Source organism: Argopecten irradians, chromosome 3 (assembly GCF_041381155.1).
Source record: "Argopecten irradians isolate NY chromosome 3, Ai_NY, whole genome shotgun sequence".
Lineage (NCBI taxonomy): Eukaryota > Metazoa > Mollusca > Bivalvia > Pectinida > Pectinidae > Argopecten > Argopecten irradians.
In genome coordinates, this window is record NC_091136.1 from 56,824,455 (window position 1) to 56,848,492 (window position 24,038).

General features: G+C 37.5%; 1 protein-coding gene across 6 annotated transcripts in view; it reads right to left on the bottom strand.

Moving 5' to 3' along the window:
- Positions 1 to 115: 115 nt before the first annotated feature.
- LOC138319175 (uncharacterized) overlaps positions 116 to 24,038 on the bottom strand; it is a 41,702-nt gene continuing 17,779 nt past the window's right edge. For 2 of the 6 annotated variants that reach the window (XM_069262125.1, XM_069262122.1), the window contains exons 9-14: positions 12,136 to 12,268; positions 10,423 to 10,557; positions 10,028 to 10,152; positions 4,600 to 4,707; positions 3,655 to 4,404; positions 317 to 686 (exon numbers count right to left, since the gene is read on the bottom strand). In XM_069262125.1, the coding sequence (XP_069118226.1) occupies positions 597 to 686; positions 3,655 to 4,404; positions 4,600 to 4,707; positions 10,028 to 10,152; positions 10,423 to 10,557; positions 12,136 to 12,268 (1,341 nt within the window). In that variant the 3' untranslated portion in view covers positions 317 to 596. The other 4 variants (XM_069262123.1, XM_069262127.1, XM_069262126.1 and 1 more) reach the window with 4 other exon arrangements.

Genomic DNA, 24,038 nt, shown 5'->3' on the forward strand with positions numbered 1-24,038 from the left:
AACATGGTGGACACAGGCCTTGAAAAGACCTTGAAAGTCCTTGAAATTCACCCAACGGTCTTGAAAAATCCATTTGTTCTAAAATGACATTTGATTCCTCATGCAAAATCAGTATTATTGTGTAAAATGAGCATAAAATTTGATCAAACTTGCCGCGGAAGTATTATGGGCGAATCGACCTGAAATCCAGATTTTTAATTCTGGACTTAGGACCGTTTTTTGTCCTGATTTACACACACCCAAGAAATCAAATAGAAGCAGATAAAAATCTCTTGCCAAAGTGAACCTGTAATCCGACAAACATTGTAGGAGGTAAAGAACCTTTAAAATGTATGTTGAAGGACTATCAAGTGGATACGTACAAAACAAATTTCTTGTCTGGATGACCAATAACCAGATTTACTGTAAATATCGCATAATTTACCATCTCTACTGAAGAACAAATAACAGTAAATCTGTTATAATTTATTATCATTTAGAACAAATAACAGTAAATATATCACAGATAACCATCATCATTAAACAATCTATCGCAGATAATCTATTAAAACTACCGAACAACAGGTCGTACTAGGAACATGGGGCCTGTCCTGTCTCTAAAATTCGTCCAGCCAGTGTTGTACATTCTCCATGACAGCATCAAATGAATCCTCAGCCTCCACACCTTGTCCATTACATGCATCTCCCTGTTATACAGAAGACGATAGTAAATACACTTTATAGTAAGGATTATTACTAAATGACCTAAACATTCTACTGGAAGAAAAGGCATAAAACTGATAATGTAAATTTCTAGAAGGAAATTTCATGACGCATAAAGGAGAGCTGTTGGTACATTGCAAATTTGCAGCTGGAGTGGTAGATGGAAGAAATATACCCGAAAGCAAAAATACTTGAAAAGAATATCGAATTCCATCTGGGTGAGAAAAGGTCTGTGGTTTCTCAAGACTCTGATGTTGTACAATATCACTATAGTAAGCAGTGGTCCATGCACTTTTGAACATTTTGGAGTCGTTTCTAGTTTTGTTTACAATGTATACAGGATTGCTGCTATCAACAGCAGGCCCAATGGAGTCACCAATACAAATGTCTGCAGCATGACTTGATGAGTCAAGCCGTTGATATCGAGCTGTTGATGAAAAAAAATCATTTACAGCGCCGTTACAATAAGCGTACGTGTGACGGCCAGTCTAGTAGGTGGTTCGCTTGATTGGTACATTTGTAGCTAGTCAGGTTGCATGGTAGCTAGTCAGTTTGCCAACGACATTCAATTAGCTGTGTAAGCACGGCTCTCATTGGCTGTCGCTTCAATGTAGGGGCGGAGTTAAAACAGTTGGAAATGTCCTTCGTCGATTACTACATAAAATTATCGGCATCGTAAGCTTCATAATGTAAAAAGAAATGAAAAAAATACATTTTAATTACCTCATGTATAGACTCTAAATCAGCGCTAATCAGTGAAGTACGTATGGAAAGAGCTACTGTTGTAGCGGAAGAGTCAGTCAGAAATTGTACAGAAGAAATTACCTGCTTCTGACTAATTATAACTTTACCACAAGGTGTGTGAAACCAAATCGGGTACAATGTACAACCGACCATCATGTCTTGTCAAAATATATTCCGATAAAACACGGCTTTGACACATACCTGGATGTTAGTGGGGGATGCTATTCCAGCTGTAGACGTAGATTTTTTTTAACTTTGTCGCCAGTATTTAATCAGAGAGATGCATTTGAATCTAGTGTTGACAATTTCTCGGCTAAAATCAACTTACATTTTGTAAACTGCCACCGCGCATGCGCCAACGTCCGAGAACATTACCTCGAATATGAATCAAATTAAATTATAAATATTTAGGCAATGCATTCAAACTCAAAGTCTACAACCAGAATAACATCCCCTACTACATGTAACATCCAGGTATGTATCAAAACCGTGTTTGATCGGAATATATTCTGGTAAGACATAATCTATTGTCAGCCGTACCTGATTTGTTTTCCACACCAAACGGACCTTGCAGCGGAAAAGTCAGTCTGAAGGTACAACTGTAGCTAACGTCAGAGATTTAAATATAATTAATATAATATTTAAATCTCTGCTAACGTTAGATTCGGCTGTGACATTACATGTTACATTAGAATGGATACAATAGATCTAAACCCAACACATGAAAGTTTGATCTATTGGAACGTTGGTAGATGCATAACGTTACGCTACAGTATGACTACTCCCCGAAGTCGAGAGAAATGGCCAATAATTTATGAACAAAACATCCTCAAAACATTCGCTTAATAAGTGAAACAAAACAATTACGAATTTTTAATACAGTGATTGAATGTATACATTGTAAAAAATTAAATAGTACACAACGTGATCAAACACATTGTACAACAGAATCGGGTATGAACATCAAAGATCCACTAATGTTGTCGGCGATCTTGTCGGTCAGGGGACAATTAGTCGGGCTGCCGATGCTTCAGCCAATCAGTGCCTTCGTTACTTGCCACCTAAATTCTAATCTACTGCATCTGTTTCCAGCCTATTAGATTAGCTACCAGCCAACGTGTCTATCAAGTGAATGAATGTAAATAGGAGCACTTGTAACGGCGCTGTAATGATATAGAAAAAATTTAAACAATAATGACCTTGCAATCTTTCAGAAAAAAAGTCTTGGTAAATAGTACTTACTGACAAAATACAACAAGTGTTGGTATCGGCTGTGGCCTATCACCTAACATCGCGGCTCAGTAGCTGATTGGTGAGAGAGCCGATACAGCAATTAGACAATTGAAGTATTTAATCTAGGCTATGATTGGTTGGGATAGCTCAGTGGGTGTGGCTACAATATGAAGAACAATCTTTCACGAGAGTAACATTCAGAAACTAGCAACAACATACAACACTCGGCATATTTCTTATTTGAAAATATATTTGTTAGTATATTACATTTACATTTATCCGAGAAATGTATTTGTATCAGCCTGAATGTGGATCACATCGCACGGATCGGGGCTTGTAACACTATCGGACTAAGGTAAACTGAAGAGCAAGGTAACATATGCCCCACCTTTCAGTCGCCGCGATAGTCAATGACAGACCCTGTTATTTATGGCGCTGGGTACTTCACAGCATCATACACCTGCTGTGATTCAGTGAGCGAGCTATTACATCAGTGACATACCCAACACCTGTTGTATTTTGACAGTTATTAGTAAATTACTTTCATTTAAGGTTGCATTAACAAGTAAGACACCCAATGTTAAATACAAGTATAAAGCTTGGTGGTTGAAAATATGTTAAGCTTCTGATGTATAACTCCAGTTTTATAATATAAGACTCGTTCATAGGTGGATATGAAGGATACCCGATTGTCACACAATGCTGTAGACCCTAGGGTTTACAACATTTCATAATCCCAATGGTAGAATTTTGTGATCCCGAAGGCACCATTTTGGAATAAATTAGAAACAAATGTGACTGTAAGTCAATTCTCCATTCATGGAAATCGCGTGATATTTTCAACGCAAATATTTTTAAAGTAAACCCAAGTCTAGTTTCTGATTTTTTAAAAAATTGTAATGAAAAAAATTGAAATTTTTGTAGATACTGTGACGTCACGAGGTTGTATTGCAAGGGTAAATATGTAATACACACCAATTTGCTCTTGTGCATCAAAAGTCCACTCTCTCTGGGTAATTGTTTTCCCTCATAGTTGACATCACATTCTTGACCTAGGTCTGTAAAGTCACATTCTGTCGATGTTTCTTGGACAAGATTTCCCAAATAATTCCCTTTGTAATGTTGCTGTCCAAACTCTGGTTCACAATATCCTGCACATGCCTCTTGCCCAAGATCTGCATAATCACAGTTGATTGCACTTGTATTACTTTTGGCTTTTTGGCTAAATCTCCACTGGTCTGAACAATTATGTTCTCTCCAATCGCTGACCTGCATATGTCCTGGGGAGGTTTCGTGTGCCCTGTTTGTCATCATCATGTCCTCTACTTGATTTCCTAGGTAACAAATGACTTTTAAGGTGTCTTGTCTGCTACCTGTAGATGTTTTCGGTCTTTGACCAATATGATTTACAGCTGTATGACTATCTTGTTCTTGTTCTAAAAGTAAATGTGTATGTGCATTGGTATCCAGTTCTTTACCTTCAGTGATTTCCGGCGTACTGTTCTCTGTTAATTCACATTCTGAAGAGTTGTCTAAGACTGTCTTCAATGAACCTACTATTGTTTCAGTGCTTTTGCCTGTCGGGGATTGCTCTCCTCTTCCATTCTGACCTACGTTTCCAGACGAGGGTTCTCTTCTAACCTGACCTATGATCCCACACCATATTCCAGCAATGTTCCATAATCTGTTTGTAACCTCTGACTCGGCATCTCTACTGTTGTTGATCTGAGAAAAACAAAACAAGACGTTACTACTAAAGTACTTCCATAAACAAAAACTATACATAAAATGTATTTATTAACTTTTGGCATACACAATAAAATCCCTGGGTTTAATTTCAATGTTTCAAATAAGTCGACGCCATGCCAAAATTATATATATATGTTTATATTTATGGAAAGAAATGTTAAATGAGATTACCGAGAGAAGACTGAAGCTGTTTCTACGGAACTCCTCGTCAGTGCTGTGAGACAGGATATAGGCTATCGATCTGGCCATGTTTGGGATTGCCTTGGAGTAGCTTTCTGTCTAAAACAAAACGAAAAAAGATACATGATATATACATGTACCATTCGATATAAATCCATTTTTATCATTTTGTACCCATAATGTAAATACTTGACTATGAGCTCATCAAAAATTTAAATTGCAGTTTAACTACGTTATAACTATATAAAAATGAATAAACACTATAGGTATGTTGCATGTAGGTTTCATTTTTCTCTTTTACTGACTAAAAAGTGAGGTCATCTTGGATGAGTTGACACAGCTCTGATAAGGATATGGGATGAACATGAGAAGAATGTTGTAACCAAGTAACGAGAACTATTGTATTTAAGAGCGTGACGATTTGACGTACTTGGATAACTTAAGGTTTGCAAACTCATTCCGAAGGTGACGAACGGAAGTACTTCGTTATCCCGGCAGTTTCGTTTGCTACTCCGTACATTACAGACGTCACTCTGACGGATTATTACCGAACTCCTTCGCCGAACGGCATATCATATTCATCACATTATTAGAGCAGTCTAGAGGAAAGGGATGTAACACTTGAGTGTTCCTGCTAAAGGATGGTGCCAGAGGGCTTCTCTTCAAGTCAGCCTGGCTTTGCGATTGTTCCAGAATGTCGGGACTGCTAGACAGCAAAATAGCTGTAACGACCTTTAATTAAGGATTAAAGTCTCTTTCTGGTGGTTCTTTCGAAGGATAAAGTTGAGTAGGGTATCGATATTTGGAATGGACCGCGAAGCGGTCCATGAAACATCGATATTTGGAATGGACCTCGAAGCGGTCCATGAAACAAATATCGATACACTACTCAACTTTATCCTTCGATAGAACCACCAGAAAGAGACTTTAATCCTTATATTTACAGTCTTAACTATTATTTTCATAGCTCAAAATTTACCCTTTATAGTGTTTATGGCATTTATAAGACTAAAATTGAATTATATCGTTTGGTTCCGACAGGCATTTGGAACAGCCACTCGAAGTGACGGAAATTCCCGCCAATTTATCAATGAACATACAAATAAAATGAGTTACGTCTGATGAAGCATATATCTGTGGTTTTACCGGTATGAAACTATAAATCGTTTTATTTATCTGTTGTTAAAAACACCATGGTGCAAAGCACTTAGGTTTAATCTTTTACTTCGTATGATTACACACGCTTACACAATTCATAACGTGGCAGGATATTTAACGTAGTTGTGACGCGGCTTCCGATTCAAACCGCCTGTGTCAAGGAGGTGTGACAAACAGAGAGTTTGTTCAATTTTGTGATCACTTGAGTTCTACTGAATCAGTTCACGTTTGGAATTACTTGAATATACGAGTGTTTACACAGTTCCATGTCATTATTTCCGGAATTTGGAGATTTTCAAATGTATCGGACGTCGTTTCGAGGAATATGTACAAACACAGGTAGGCCCACTAAGTGCTGTACTGTAAACGTTTACCGCTCTCAAAATGTTAGTCTTATATTTATATTGTTGTTTCAAACACTTCAATAAATATTAGAGATATCTATTACAAGTATTGTAAAGCTACAATTGTAGGATTCCGTTTCATTGATATTTCGAAACACCCAAACGTACATTGTGTATGTAAGGCCTACTCTCGCCGATTCACAGTAGATAACGTACAGGACTTGTCTGTCCCCCGAGGTGAACAAAAATGCATTGTCGTGCTAGGTCGTTTTGGTTAAACTTATGCAACTCAAAGACTGATGTTGTCCTGACATATCTTCTCCATTTGCGTACAACCAAAGATGATAAAAATACAAATAGGATGTAGATCTACATGTTGTAGCGAACAACAGACTCACCGACACACAATATGTAAACATTGCGACGTCATTGGAATGTGCAAATTTATCATACGCACGGAAGCATTGCATAAAGAGGTACGGTAGTAACATAAACAATGTAGCTTTTCTACATTTTGTATTTACACACGTACATGTATATATGTGTTCAAACCTACTTGATACATGTACATGTTCATCGAACGTACGTTCGGTACTGAAAACACCAAAAGTTTCTGATTTGGACCATCATAAATTCATCCGCGCGGCTCCAAATTGCGCGTGATATACTCAATTTATCGAGAAATAAAGTTGAGTAGCCTTTGGTTGAAATCAACGGGGTTTATACTATCAATTCACCACTGACTGTAAATATTAGAAGATAAGGCAAAGAGCTTCATTGCCGTCATGCTGGCTATATTATGCAGACGAAATGAGCGGAACTGGGGACCAAACAACAGCGAGCATTGATTACTCAGCACTACTGAACCGCCAACCAGGAGACGTCGTATGAAATGGGTCTGTCGATGATGCTGTCAACACAAGTTCCCATATTGCCATCGCCATGTACAAAGCAGTTTCCTAACTAAATAGTATTAAAGAAAGACAGATTGTTATCATGACAAGGTAAGACCATGTGAAAATGGGCAATTCAAGTGGAACCACCAAGTAAAGTCATTTAAATAGAGATAATCCCCGTAGAAGGAAGTGAAAGAAGTGATCAGAAGAGCAAGATCAAAACAAGAGGCCCATGGGCCTTAACGGTCATCTGAAAATCATTTCAACAAACTATAAAAAGAGGAAGGGAAACAGAAACAGAAACCAAAGCAACGGTGTTTGGCAGAGTCACTATACAGGACCTTTTCTCATTCCCAAAAGGTTGTTTGATAAAATTTGGCCAAAATTTTATGATTTGTTTATGACTACTAGCTTGTTCAAAACAAATTCCTCATCTTCTCCTATTGGGGCACCGCCCCACCTGCCCCAAGGAGGAGTCAGAGCCATCATTTATACAAAATTTCTTCACATTCCCCTAAAGATGTTTCTGACCAAATTTGGTCAAAATCCAATGAGAACTTTATGACTAGTAGCGTTTTGAAGGAATTTCCCTCTATTTCCCCTACCTGGCCCCTCCCCTCCTGCCCTGGAGGGTCAGAGTAACCATTTATACAAAATCTCCCTTTCTCATAAAGATATTTCAGACCAAATCTGGTTGAAATTCTTTCGAAACTTTATGACGACGGACGGTGCAAGATGACAATAGGTCATCTTGACCGGGTCAGATGACCTAACAAAATCAAATTCAGCTGTGGTTTGCTATATTGAGTGTACAGGAATTGTCCAAGAGTCATCGCTTTGGTTGTACTTGCTTCTGTAGAGGCTATGATACAAAGGAACAACAGCATGAAGAAGACTGAAGGTATTTTGTTTCAAAGGAGGATTGCACCATTCTCTCCGAAAGTTCATTGCGGTCCCGTGCATTAAATGTAGGACCGCAGTGAACCCTAGGAGAGATTGGGACTCTACATTGGTAGAGAACATGCATGATCTAAGCCACCTGGTTTGCGAGGTCAAGGCTGATATAGGTGGTTTGAAAGTGGTTTGGTTTGAAGCCGGAAGGTACACTTAGGTTTATTATGGATGACATGCACATCACAACAACTATTCTTGTTCAGGCACGATGGTAGCCCGAGATACTCTGGCCCTGACACCAGACTTAGACATTATGACAGATAATTGTCTGGTGTAGGGCCTGAGCGCAGTGCTATATCAAAAGGTGGAACTCGCCGACACCGTTTGGTATCGGGCCAGGTCATATCCCATTCAAATTGACATCCGAGAAGCCCCACTTACCAAGGTCTTTTAAACAAATGAATAATTTATCTACCCAGATATAGCAATCCGTCGAGATCAGAGGCGATTTACATACTATGAGAAAATGGCGACAACGAGAATGAAGATTTAAAGTTGCGTAAAGGAAATTACTGTATTGACATAATATAACGTATATGCCTGATAAAATCGATTGCTATGAGTAGATAAATTATTCATTTGTTGAAAAGACCAAGTGAAGCGACACTCCTTGGTGGTAAAGTTTTGTAAGCAGCTCAATCGAAGATGACCTTGTCCGATACGAAACGGTGTCGGCATCTTCCACCTTTTGATATAGCACTGCGCTCTGACCCTACATCAGACATCTATCTGTCATAATGTCTAAGTCTGGTGTAAGGGCCATAGTATCTCCGGCTAGCATGATGGATGCTTTATCTGCATTCAGTGAAGTTGTGGACTAGAATGAAAGACGGGATGCTTGTCCCCATAGGAAGATCCCATCTATTCGACATTCCATAGACTCCTGGGATGGTATGATGACACCCTATCGGACAGGAAAGTGAGACACAGTTGCAGATCAAGCCAACGACTAAAAGAAACGGATTGCCGAGTCAGGATTAGGTTTACATTGAAAAACTCAGATTCTGATTGTAACAGTATGGTGTTCTTACTAGATTCCCATGCTCTACGAACTTCCTTTAACAGCTATAGACATCTGGACAGTAATGTCAGTAGGAAGCTGCTTTCATGGCTGAGCGCCCTTCTAAACTTAACAGCAGTAGACAAGACAGTTGCAGTTGAAGTAGAGAAATTCAAGGTGTCCAAGTATATATATATAGACTGATCGTGACTTGAAGGAATCCAGATGTGGAAAGGTACGAGAGGCCATAGTGGTCACTAGTACAGGCGAGAACATCTGTGTTGGAACATGAGGACTGGAAATCGAGCTTTTCTAGCAGTGAAGAAAAGCCGAAAGCAAGGAAAGAAGGGATAGTATAGAAGATGAACATTAGCGCAAAAGTAGAGCAGTAGAGTTTGGCTACGTGCTATGATCTATAAAAGGTACCTGTAGGATATCCGTCATACTCAGATCAGTGTATGAAATCTCCAGCCAACTTGTGTCAATATGGTTTTGTGGAACATACAGCCTGTATCTTGTGTAGCGGGAGAGGGACGCTAGCACATATCCTATCTAACAACATAGTTGCTCTCCAGCACAGAAAATACCATTCACAACACTACCAGGCTTGGGCTGCCTTAGTTGACATCTTGGAAAAAGAGCAACGGCAGAAGAGCCCAGCACAAATCCAGGACCAGAACAGCAGAAACCAAACCACATGCAGTTTGTGAAAGCTGAAGTTAAAAGACAACCAAATGATTCCAGTTGTCACTCAAACATTCGAAGAAAAGTAGCTGATAAAGACTATAGAAGAGAAAGCAAGGAAGGTATCGTGCTGGTATCAGGTTCAAAGGAGTTGAGTAGAACTGAGGATCAAATATGTTGATCCTTCAACCAGAAAATGCACTTGAAATGGGAAGTTGGAGTCAACCTAGCGATGCTGCTCACAGCCGTTCCCAGATCTCCGTGTCATGATTGCCTAACCAAAACAGTGATAGGTTTTATCACGAGCAGGAGTAATCTGTAAGCTTAACAAATTATTAATTCTATATAGGACTACTTGATCAGCAAAACATTTGATGTATTACCTTTTTGTCTGTTTTTGTGTGAGGTCTTAGTAGGCAGTTCACTACTTTTGCTATATTTGGCTCTATGTCCTTCTGATGGTCGTCCAGAATTCTGGGGTAGTTCTTACGCAGCCATGTGTGGAATTCTGTAATTTAACATGGAATTCAATTAGAGGCAACTTACAGGTGAATACACGATTTATTGCTGATTTTAATCAATGCTATTATTACTTGGCCATCCGCAAATAAAGCAAGCGGGTCAAAAATTACCTTAAACATACAACTATTGAAATTCTTTATAAACATTCATAACTTTCATAGCAAGTTTCCTTTATAAAAAATATACAATTATTTTAGTTAAGGAAACCTATTTTTAAAAGGAGCACGTTGTATAAATTACAAGCCTATAGTCTTACCTAATTTTTTCTGGGCAGTCCTTTGTTTGATATTAAAATGTAGATGGATGAAGAGAATAAACCTGCTGTCCTCCATTCTGTATGTTTGTGGTACAGCCGACTCTAATAGTGCAGCATAATTACTGGAAAACCTGTCTGGTATCAATCACATATTTATCAGTATCAGCTGTTATATTTCAAGGAAAATGTTCTTTCCATACCGACATGGCACTAAAATTGATACCATCATTAGGTCACATGTGACAAAGACCAAAAGGGTAGCAGCACCAAAAGGGGAGAGTGTGGGAGAGGCCTCCTACATGTGGGGGTCTGGGCCTCCCCAGAGGTTTTTTTTCAAGATACTTTCGTTAATTCTGGTGCAATTGGAAGGTTGAGTTTAATACGTGAAACTTTTTAAGTTTAATACATGAAACTTTTTAAGCTTTAATGTGGCATAATTTGGCGTAATGTGCCATAAATGGGCGGTAATTTTGACATGTTATTTTTTTCCAGTAATCTATTGAACACACATCACATTTGATGAAATCCTTCAAATGGACAGACAAACATGTATGATTCCTTATAAGCATTAGTTACAAAACAGAAGTTATGCACTGTCAAATTCTTTGTTTTCATGCCTTATGTATGTTTAGATGGAAGCATACCTGCAGAAATCACAAATCACTTATACTTACAAATACACTAATCAATTGCGAAATGACATTGTAGACCACCACTTGTACTCAAAATGATTTTTAGCAGTACTGTCACGTATCATTTTCAGCCCTTCTTTGTACTTATCAAATTAAAACCTATGCATTTTAAGTAATTCAATTCTCAAAATGTTGGTAGTTTTTGGTGGTAAATAAAATATTAAACGCTCTTCTTGAGTATTCGTGAGAATGAAAATTAGAGCACAATATAACTTTAAATATTTTCAATATTGACGTTGAATTTTAATTTCTTTTTATGACTGTTATCAAATACCATTGATATATTGTTACATCAGAGACTTAGATTGTATACTATCTAAACTTCTGGGTACATTAACAATAAAGTTTGTTGAACAAAAAGTATGTATTTTATCAGGGTATGTTTCCTAAAACACATTGGATCCCAATAGCTAACATTTATTGCACAAATCTAAATTGCGGCATTTGGAAGAGTTCACAAAAATCAGGACTAATTCTGTGGTTTTTCATCATAAAGAATATTTTTATTGCATGGAAGTAAATAATATAGCTGGATTTAAAATTATTAATGAATCACATCGTGACTTGTTCAAAACATTATGAATTCATGCATGTGCCTGATAAAGACATTCATGTCGTGTCATTTGGAAAAAAAATTATCCAATCAATGAGATCTTATTGTTATCTAAGTAAAGTACTCTGAACAGCCATTTATAATCATTGCTAATGTTATTTTTAAATACAACATGTTTATATAAAACTGGTATGCAAACATTTATGAGAATTTTATGTACATTACAGTGTAATACATACCGGTATATCTAATTTGCAAACTTTTTTTTCCATAACCAATGACCACATGAAGTGTTACTTTATAACTGAAAATTGAGTTGAGCATGTCAGTCTGTATTATAGATAGACTGTTTTACTTGTTTATAGTCTATCTATATATTTGTGAAAACTATGCTTTAATCTTAATGATCTTAATGTAAACCTTTCTGTAACTAGTTTATTCCATCTACTAGTAAATGCTCCTACTTACCATTTCTAGAAACACTTGTAGGATAAAAGTTAAGACCGTATACACTCCAGGGCACCTGTTCCAGAGGTTGGTACTCTGTACCGTCTTCTACCACAGGCAATACAGGGGCAGCATCAGAACCAAAAATATACAGCTGGAAAGAAACTGGACCTCTCATGAATAATCAAGAGGCCAAGAGACATAATGTCCCAAGGGTATAGGACATCCTTTTTTGATAACTTTAACTTCACTTTAGATTACAGAGGTCGAAAATCATTAACTCATCTAGGAACTTTTACTTAGTGATTGAAAGGCGCATAATACACGGCCTTGGTGATCCATTGGACATTAGGCAATATTTGTGATATATATGTGTTTATGTGTATAAACGAAAACGGTTGACTGATTGGACCGTTTGTAAAAGTAATTATTTCAAGTACAAATCCTGGAAAGCCTGCAGATTTTAATAAAGGCCTATGAGGGCTTTGTCAAGGCTCATCTGAAAACAATGTAAAATCATCAGACCTGTCATTAAATCGAAAACAAAAAACGAGGTTCAATCAGTCAAACTGTATAAACAAACAAGAGATCCCAGAGGGATCTTGGCGCCCACCCAAAAATGATCTATGTCTGACAATGGAAAGAGGGATCTTTTCCCTGCTTTTCAAATTTTTTTAAACACACTACATATAAAATTTGAGACAGATCGCTATAGTACTTTCTAAGAAATAGTGGTAACAAACTTCAACAATGAAATCTAAGATGGCGGCCAGTTGGCCATCTTGTTTACCGATCAGTCCGAAAGGCATTATGCATCAGTCCTAAAAGGTACTATGCACAACTAGGGTACAAGGGGAACCTATGCATGAAATTTGAGAAAGATCCCTTCAGCACTTTTTGAGAAATAGGGGTAACCAACTTTAACTATCAAAATCCACGATGGCCGCCTTGCGGCCATCTCGTTCACCGATCGGTCCCAAAATGCAATTTGCACAACTAGGGTCCTAGGGGAATCTATATATGAAATTTGAGAAAGATCCCTTCAGTACTTTTTGAGAAATAGCGGTACCAAACTTTAACTATCAAAATCCAAGATGGCCGCCTGTCGGCCATCTTGTTCATCGATCGGTCCCAAAATGCAATATGCACAACTAGGGTCCTAGGGGAATCTATATATGAAATTTGAGAAAGATTCCTTCAGTACTTTTTGAGAAATAGCGGTAACAAACTTTAACTATCAAAATCCAAGATGGCCGCCTGTCATTCATCTTGTTCACCGATTGGTCCCAAAATGCAATATGTACAACTAGGGTCCTAGGGGAACCTTTATATGAAAATTGAGAAAGATCCCTTCAGTACTTTTTGAGAAATAGCGGTACCAAACTTTAACTATCAAAATCCAAGATGGCCGCCTGTCGGCCACCTTGTTCATCGATCGGTCCCAAAATGCAATATGCACAACTAGGGTCCTAGGGGAATCTATATATGAAATTTGAGAAAGATCCCTTCAGTACTTTTTGAGAAATAGCGGTAACAAACTTTAACTATCAAAATCCAAGATGGCCGCCTGTCAGCCATCTTGTTGACCGATCGGTCCCAAAATGCAATATGCACAACTAGGGTCCTAGGGAAACCTGTATATGAAATTTGAGAAAGATCCCTTCAGCACTTTTTGAGAAATAGCGGTAACAAACTTTAACTATCAAAATCCAAGATGGCCGCCTATCAGCCATCTTGTTGACCGATCGGTCCCAAAATGCAATATGCACAACTAGGGTCCTTTCTGGTAACCAATTTTACGGTAGGAAAAGCCATCGCAGATCTAGGGGAACCTACATATGAAATTTGAGAAAGATCCCTTGAGTACTCTTAGGACTATCTGAGAGTCCAGTAATTGGGGTTCCAGCTGCTACCGGTTACACACACCACGCTACTAATTTACATGAAGTTTGTTTATGTTACCCGACTCGCGTTCTTGTGAATATAAAATAAATTTTAGTTTTTTTACGTAACGAAATAATGCTTATACCTTTATTTTGCAAAAGTATCTGGCCGTGATTAATTAGTCAAAAGGTCGTCAAAGCAACCCATGTCATTTTCGAAAAAGGAAACCAAAATATGCAATGTATCCGGCAAATCTTAATATTTCTAATGTTATATTTTCCTGAAGATATTCTTCAATGTAAAGTGGATATGAAGATACGGACTATGCTGACTTATTGATTTTTTGTCTTTGAAGAGATGATGAAATTGATAATTTTAGTATTTAATAAAGAATGATAAAAAATGAAACTCAGATTCTGACCGGTTTTATTGGTGTTGAAATCGTTATTTTAAGAAATAATTTTAATATTAAAAATTTATTTCAGGAAAATGAGTTTATTCCAACTTATTGTTCTTGACTTTCAACTTTAAATATCATGAAATAATACAGTTTACTGTAAATATATTTTGTTTGACCCCAAAACTCAACAATGCACACTAAATTCTTTATGTTCCTTTGTTTGAGATCCTTCATTCACAGCATCTATGAGTGGCCTTGGCACTTTGATTCTTTTAGATACAATTTTACTGCTACAGGTATACTGGCCGATTGCCCGATTGCGATAACCTAAATATTTTCCAAAATATATTGGAGAAAACTATTTTAAATAAATGTCTGATCTGTTATTAGTAGTGTAGACGATCACTCTGAACTTGATTGTACACCAGGGTCCACGTTTCATGATCATTCCTTAACGTTAAGGGATCCTTTATCTGTGATTTACAGATGACACACGGCTTCGGCTCATTTTGAAAGGGAGAGTAATCGCTTGTTCCGCGTGGTAGAAACACGGTTTTTGTAAGACTCACTAGAAATGTGATATTTTTTTGGCAGCTAAAGCTGTTTGGGTTAAAAGTTTTGTCTCGGGAAACTTCCCACTCTTTACGTGTACATATATAGTACATTGTAGAATATGATTTTTACTTGACCCATAAAACAGCTAAAAATTGCCGTATGATACTCTGGTGGGTCCATAATTATATAAACTATAACTAAGTCTCAGATTTAGCCACAATTCTAGTTACATTACACATGTGTATACCCGTATGCATGTGCAATATGAATGCAATTTCCATAAATTATGCACTTAACGCCTAAAACAAAATATTTGCATTTGCAATGTAGGGACGTAGAGTACCAGAACGATAGAAAATCAATTTGTGTTCAATTTTTTTCATGTGCTGACTTAGTAAAAGCATGTGTTGTCCAGTTAAAATGTCTATCCCACGGCATTGAAATATATACCATTGTGACATCATTTATACATGTATCTATAGGCAACTGCTTGTTTTCGTCAGTTGGTTGATTCATATAGTGACGGAAAACCACTCGGAATGTAAATTAGAATGTAGAAAAATTTCAAAGATTGATGGAGTTAACACTGAGCGGATCCTACAATGGCTGACATGTCTTATATATCTGGGATGATATCATTGTTTTTTGGATCTACATTTGAAGAACAACATGAACCGGGTTGAAGAAGTTTTAAAGAGAATTAAAGCAGCCGGATTGAAATTACGGTCAGAGAAATGTCAACTATTACAGACAGAAGTTACCTTTATAGGACACGTGGTAAATGCTGAAGGTGTAAAACCTAATCCAGACAATGTCATGAAATTAAACCAATGGCCTGTACCAACTAATACAAAACAAAGTCAGACAGTTCCTGGGAATGGCAAGTTATTATAGAAGATTTATACAGAATTTTTGCTGATTTAGCTAAACCTATGGGTGGATCTAACTAAGAAAGATACCAAGTTTATTTGGACAGACGAGTGCCAGAAACGGTTTGAATAAATGAAAACAGAAGCTGACCAGTTCAGAGATAATGGCATATCCTAAAGATAAGGGAGGGAATATACTGTTGATACAGATGCCAGTGATTATGGTATTGGCGCTGTCCTTAGTCAAGTCAAAGATGATGGAGTCTCTAGAGTCATCGCATATGGCAGTCGAACTTTAAACAAAGCTGAACGTTTGTTTGTTTGTTTGATTAATTAACGTCCTATTAACAGCTTTGGTCATTGTAAGGACGGCCTCCCATGTATGCGGTGTGTTGCGTGTATGTTGTGCGAGGTGCGTGTTTTGGGAGACTGCGGTATATTCATGTTGTGTCTTCTTGTATAGTGGAACTGTTGCCCTTTTTATAGTGCTATATCACTGAAGCATGCCGCCGAAGACACCAAGCAACATACCCCACCCGGTCACATTATACTGACAACGGGCAAAACCAGTCGTCCCACTCCCGTTATGCTGAGCGCTAAGCAGGAGCAGAAACTACCACTTTTATAGACTTTGGTGTGTCTCGGCCAGGGGACAGAACCCAGAGCCTTCCTCACAGGGGCGAGCGCTCAACTAAAGGCCAAAAGTGAGGTGGTGTCAAGGGAGACGTTAGGAAGAATAAAGTAATTTAGGAAGAAAGAAAAAATAAGATCCTAAATTTAGTCGCCTCTTACGATCATGCAATAGGGGCAGCAGGTACAATTCTTACGCCCCTACCTGCAAGCTGAACGTAACTACTGTGTTTACCGACAAAGAACGGTCAGCTGTGAGATATTTTGTCGACTACTACCGACAATATCTTTTAGGAAGAAAATTTGTTGTCAGAACAGAATCACCAAGTCTTTAGTATGGTTAGTTATACAGCATGAAAGAACCCAAGGGTAGAATTGCTAGTGGCTAGAGATATTGTCCTCATTTGGATTTTTCTATAGAATACAGAGCAGGGCTAAAACATGGGAATGCAGACGGTATGTCCAGATGCGAGAATTTATATGATTGTGACTGTCCAGAGAAATGGAACCTTGTGCCAAGTGTACCAAAGAGGCAGAGATATGATGACTCATTAGTCCAAGATGTAACAGATGACGTCAGAGCTGTCAAGACCAGATTCAAACTAAGCCAGAGGTACCAGAGGAAGATATTTACATGGACACCTTGGAAAGATTCCTGTACTACCAAGAATATTAAGAAGCACTCCAGTTAGAAGATCCTACTTTGAGAGATGTAGACAACCACACTCTGAAGTAATCAGGTCCAGTTTAGCAGTTCGCCATTATTTGCACATATTTAAGTCTTTGCTTATAAAGGATGACGTCCTTTGCAGAACTTTTCATCGTAAAAACGGAACCAATCATCCATATACAGTTACTGGTACCGAAGATCCTCAGAACTGAAGTATTACATCATATGCATAACAATCTCCTTGGAGGCCACTTAGGAAAGAAGAAGACCCATTGAGAAAACTATACAAAGATACTACTGGTATGAAGTCAGAGAAAGACGTTTAACCTATGGGTACTGAGATGTATGTACACATATGCTCAAATGAAACAACCTGAAAAGAAGCCGAAAGCTGGGATTAGGCGATATGCTTGTGGGAGCTCCGTTAGACCGTCTCGCCACAGATGTCCTAGGACCTTTACCTCTTACTCCGAGACGAAACCGATACATACCACTTGTCACAGATTATTTTTTCAGTGGGATGACATACTTCCAATTCCAGATCAGACTGCGAAGACATGTGCAGATGTTATATTGGATAAAGTCATCAGTCGTTTTGGATGTCCTCTATCTATAACACTCAGACCAAGGAAGAAACTACGAGAGTACCATTTTTTAGAGAACTATGTTCTATATTAGACATAAAGAAGACTAGAGCTTCACCTCGTCACCCCCAGTGCAACGGCCAAGTGGAACGATTTAATCGCACTCTACTCCGTATGATTAAAGCCTACCTTAAAGGACAGCAGACAGATTGGGACAAGAACTTGGGATGTTCAGTTGGTGCGTATACAGAGCAACACCACAAGAGTCAACAGGACTTACACCTAACATGCTGATGATGGCATGAGAGGTACGGCTACCAGTTGAGATACTTTTGGGCAGGAGAACTCCGGATTCTTGATTCCATAACCAGTTACGTTACCATTCTTCGCGAGAGGATGAACCATGTACATGATTTCGCTCGTAAGCACCTTCACGATAATTGCTCGCCGAAGAAAAGACCACTATGATGTAAACTTGCCCTGAAATCAATATAACGTAGGAGATTTAGTATGCTATCTAGATGAAGAAAGGAAAATTGGAGATGCACCAAAACTACAACCCACGTATTTAGGGCCATGTATTATTACAGAGAAGCCGACAGAATTCAACTACTTGATTCAGTTAGATGATAGAGGGAAAACTCGTCTTCTTCACCACGACAAGCTTAAACCATTCACGGGGGAGAACAACATCAGCTGGATATCACGTCTACAAAAGAAGATACAGAAACTTTAAAAATGTTCAACTATATAATATAATACATAGTATACAGTATGGAATGGTGTGCAGAGGTGATGAGACTCTATATTCAAAGCAGAATAAGTCATACTATTAAGGGGAGACAATCTAACAATTCCCTATGAAGACCATAATTCATGTTTTACAGTAGACATGGAGAACTCTAGAGGACGAACTTTACAAGAGCGGCCAATGCGATTTCACAGAGGAAAAAGAGACGAGTCGTTTGTCATTTTCATAAATACCACGCTGCCTTTGAGGATACAACGTTTTTTATTGTTCCCTTTGTTGTTCCGATGTCTCCCGGGAACATGAGTTGGCCCGTCACGTGGACCATTTTCCGATCATCGGCAAAAACTTCTACAGCGGGAGAGCCAGGGTTTAGAGATTGCCTCCAGTTATCTTATTAGGAGGAATGCGAAACCCCAGAACCTTGGTCCTTGATAAGGATCTTATTCAGCTTAGCAGAGAGGATTCAGAGGTGGTGTGGGAAGAAGACCAGATCTAGAAAGACCGTTGAGGATGTCCCTGTGACACACCTACCTATGGCGGAGGCCTTAACAGAACCAGAGCCAACTATACCCGCTCCATCCCTACCAGACATTCCACTTCCGGTACCTGAAGTACCAGAAGTGGATGTCTTGGAGGTGTTGACTGGATTAGACGAAGCTTTAGAAGATATCCAGACCCAGCACCAGACAACTAGCGAGGACAGAACACCCAAACCGGCGTGGATGGGCCCGATTGTAACGCTCCTGGAGCAGCAGTAGAAGATCGTAGCAGCCCAGGAGGAGACCATCTTGGATATGTCCCAATCACGTACGGAATAATACTACAGCAGTTACAAATTGTCTGGAGAAGGAGAGTAAAGGAGAAGAGAGAGCTCGAACGTAAGTTGCGAGATAAGGAGAATAGGTGTGTGTATTGTGTGTGTGAGTGTGTGTGTGTGTGTGTGTGTGTGTGTGTGTGTGTGTGTGTGTGTGTGTGTGTGTGTGTGTGTGTGTGTGTGTGTGTGTGTGTGTGTGTGTGTGTGTGTGTGTGTGTGTGTGTGTGTGTGCGAGTAAGGAAGAGAAAGGTTGTGTTGAAGGAGAAACAGTAGGAATGTATATTGTTATATATAGTTACCGGTGTTCTCTTTCATTTGTCTAGAATTATTTTATTCATGGGAAAGGATTTCTTGGGGTTAAATTAGGGTTGATGACATAACGTGTTTTACAGAAACAGGATACGATCATCTGGCACACTGTAAAAAGTAGTAAGATCGTAAGTCACTGGCGGTAGTCTGATCACTCGTAAACTTGGCCTGCTGTACATCAGAGTTTGTCATCTCTTTATTGTCAGGGGAAAGTTTTCGGGAAAAGTTATATTCAGACATATGAACTAGATCATAAACGGACTATATTTTTTATATTTTGTGATTGTTAAATAGAGTATTAAAGTTTGAAAAGAAGAGTGAATGTAAGTTGTAAGCTGTCATATAGGATATCATTAGAGTTTATTATAATTGTTACTGGTGCTGAGTCTGAGTAATATAATTTAACCATAAATAATATATATATCATATCAGGTAAAAATAGTTAGCTAAGTCTGGTATATCATAATTTGTAAAGTTTTTCTGTCAAACATATTATTAGCTGAATCTTTGAGTAGTCGTGTTGTATAAATACTTTCAAAGTATTATAGTAATAGTGAGCAGTGTGAAAACTGTTATATTGTATTTTTAAAATAACGCGTTAACTTATAAAAGCTTTATAGCTAGGAACGGGTGGATATAAAGAAAGTCTGTGTATATTATAACACACTTGTACTTTTTGTGTGTATCTAAAGTTGAGAAACAATCATTCTTATGTAAAGTGGCTCATACTCGCGTATACTGTGCTAGAACATGCATGTAACTTTTGTGTGTATCTAGGTTAGAGAAATATTGCTCTTATGTATCATAACTTATTCAAGTAAAATAATAGCACAAAGTATTGTAACTTTGCGTGATCTCATCTGATTATATACATTTTTATATAAGCTCACTGAAAGTAAAATAGAACACACTTGTACTTTTGTGTGTATCTTTATCAGGAAGTGTGGGAGTGTAAACTGGAACACACCTGTAATTTTGTGTGTATCTAGTTTGTTGTGAAATACAATGGTATTGTGTCAGTATATTGTGATGATAGTAAAATAGCAGGGTACACTTGTACATTTTGTGGATCCCTGTAAACATTCAAAAGCGTGAACAAAACCAAAAAGTTATTCAGAGTCTTATTTTTTTTAAATATTGTTTCGTGTTCATGGGGACATTGAACACGTTAAGTGGGGGGTAATGTGACAACACTACGTTTTGTCATAGTTTTGGTACGAATCTTCTTCTATGTATATCACACGTTTTAAACAAGCAATCGGATAATTCATGCATCTATTATTAGAACTACTTACAAAGTTATTACATGTTTAAGTTGTCAAGTAATCGGTAAACCGAAACACATGTTCTCGATACTGGACGCAGCCACGATGTTGGTATGAACAGCGGCGGAGCTGGCATATTTACGGTAGTTTCGTATTTTTCCTGATGATTCGTAGTTTACATCGGAAACACATTCCGGCGTCTTAATAGTTGCAGACGATAGTTTAATAAAGATAATATAATATAACACATTTATGCTCTGTAATGTTTGAAGGGTTTATCATTATCAAATAATATTTCACTTTGGTTAGAGATTTTCCAGCAAGCGATCCAGCATTTTCCAGCGAATCCAGCAATCGCTGCACGCGCTCAGATTCTAAACAATGCGTCATAACGAGTTTCAGTCAGTCTGCGTTCTGTCTCTGTCTGGGTCGGTCGTGTATTGTTTAGGTGGGTGTCTAGCGATGGACAAAGAGGTGTTTCCTCAGTTCCAAAAGGTGTCTTGTATTTATTGTATTAGGTTAGGTGTAGTTTATATGTGTGGGATGGGATTCTGTATTTAAATATAATATTTCTGGGAATTTATTGTAAATATGTGATTTATTAAGGGGTCAGGTTTTTACCGTTATTTTGTAACGGGATTTCTTACATTTCTGTTAGCTTATGCTGGAATTCTACAGTTGCATTATACAGAGATTATTGAATCAGAGGGTTATTTCAAGGAACCTTTAGGAATTACTATAATAGAAGGGATTTATCTAATATTTGGGTATTTTTATTAGTACAGTTACTTTGGAAAATATATCTAGTTGGAAGTATCTTGATACTTGGATTTATTCTGCTGAGAATATAGGAGTTTATTATTTCAAGTTGAGAGTGGTTCTTTATTATTCTGTAAAAGAATGTTTTACCATTTGTACTTGTAGTGCAAATGTAAAGTAATAGTAGTATAACACTGAGATAGTGATTATTTTTCCTCGTTGGATCAGATCTGAAACTATTTGCAACTTTGTTACTATTTATTATCAAAGAATAAACTCAATATTTATTATCCAAATTATATAACTAAATAACAGATGAGACAGGTATGGAAGAATGAGAGCTATATTATCTTTATGTCAAACTATTTATTTATATGTCTCCTAAATAAATGGCTAAGTTTGTACCTGTATATTGAAAATCCTGGTTGTTTCTTAGATTATTTTAGAATTATTCAGGTGAATCCATGGTGTAACTAAGTCGTCAATGGTTAGGGTAGTTAGGCAAGAGTCTTCAACCCGTAAAAATACTTATGTGGCGGTTAGCCGCGCTACCATGTTTATTTTCAAGTTGGTTCAGGATATAGAGTCCTGACCACTTGACCGTCACAATATATAAATACTTTTTTGCATGTCTAGGGTATCCATACAGACCACGTGTCTACATAACGAAAAGTAGTTTAATTTTGTTCTTATATGAGTATGTAAATAATCTAAAACCATGAATGTGTACTCTAAATAAAAGTTTATATGCCACCGACAAAATGTGCGCAGTATATAACATGATACGTACGGAGTATAGAGGCTTTATTACTTAATGGTTAGACCGACTACTTGTATGATATTGTTAAAGATAGAAAACATTAAAGATAGAAAACATCTGTATTTTGGAGAAGTCATGGCTTAAACGACAAATAATGATAATATAAAAAATATTTTTGCATTTAAGCATTGATGTCACTATTTTTTTTAATTTCATCGGGGTATGGAAAAAATGTTTGAAACTGTGAATCCGAATCAATACGCAACGCCAATGTCTCTATTGTGATGACGTCTGAGTTTACGCCATTCTCTGATTTTTTTTTTTTTTTTTTTTTTTGATTTTTTTTCATAGTGGTATGAAAACAAAAAAAAATATTGGCGAATCAAAAAGCCAGATTTAATATATAAAAAAAGAACATTTAAATTATATGTCAGTAGTGCAATATAAACTGGAGCGGTTTCCAGTAGATGTGCCGGGCAGGAAACCCATTTCTGAATTCATGACAGAAACAATAAAGACATCAGGAAAATTGAGGTGACGTCAAGATTTCGATGACGGCGGGACAAATTGGTGATATCCACTTGTTTAGTTTCGCAATACGTTTTCTTAAGAAAAAGGCTATTAATCTTTAAATGACTTCTTCTCAAGAACCAGAAGGCCCACCTGGTTCTCATATTTGACCTGTAAGTTGCTGGGCATGAAGGGCTACCAAGTTTGTTCGAATGAATGACCTTGACCTCAATCAAGGTGAAGGGGTCAAATAGGCTATAATATTTAAACGAATTCTTCTCAAAGAACCAGAAGGCCCATGGTACTCATATTTGGCCTGCATCAGGCTGAGATGTAGGGCTATCAAGTTTATTCAAATTAATGACCCTGACCTTCATTCAAGGTCACGGGGTCAAAATAGTCTATCATCTTTAAACGACTTCTTCTCAAGAACCAGAAGGCCCAGGGTACTCATATTTGGCCTGTAGGTTTCTGGAATGAAGGGCCTGTTTTATGACAAATGAATGACCTGACCTTCATTTAAGGTCACAGGGGTCAAATAAGCTAACATCCTTTAAACAATTTGAAAATAACTAGGAGGCCTAAGACCTGTTTTTGGGCCTGTGACATGATGGGATAAACGGCTATCATATTGCTTTAAAAAAGTTTTTACCTAGATCTTGATTCACAAAAGTCAAACAGGATAAAATCTATAAACGACTATGTTGTATTGTGCCAATAGTCAGATGACCGTCAATGCCATTGGGCCTCTTGTTATTATTACTATTATTATTTCAAAATTGGTATCAGGATTTAAAAAATTTGTCGTCAAAACGGGTTTAAAAATTATTATATCGCTCTATGAGCAACTGGTTCTATAGGTTCTTAAAGGTGTTATGTATGACACTAAATACATGTAGTTATGAGATAAGGGAGATAACTCCTATAGCTTTTTTTTATCAATACATCCTATGAAGGTCATATCATTGATTTAGGTTATAGAACTTTCTAGAATATAATCATGTATAAACAAATATGTTTGTAAACATGTTGATTTTAAGTAGAGATCTAGAATGATCTATTTCCAGAAAGTTATGTGTGTTTACTTGTTTACTGTTTTTAGTTAGATATTTCTAGAAGTAGAAGGTTCTCCAATATTCTTGAATTAGGGTTTAGCTATATATA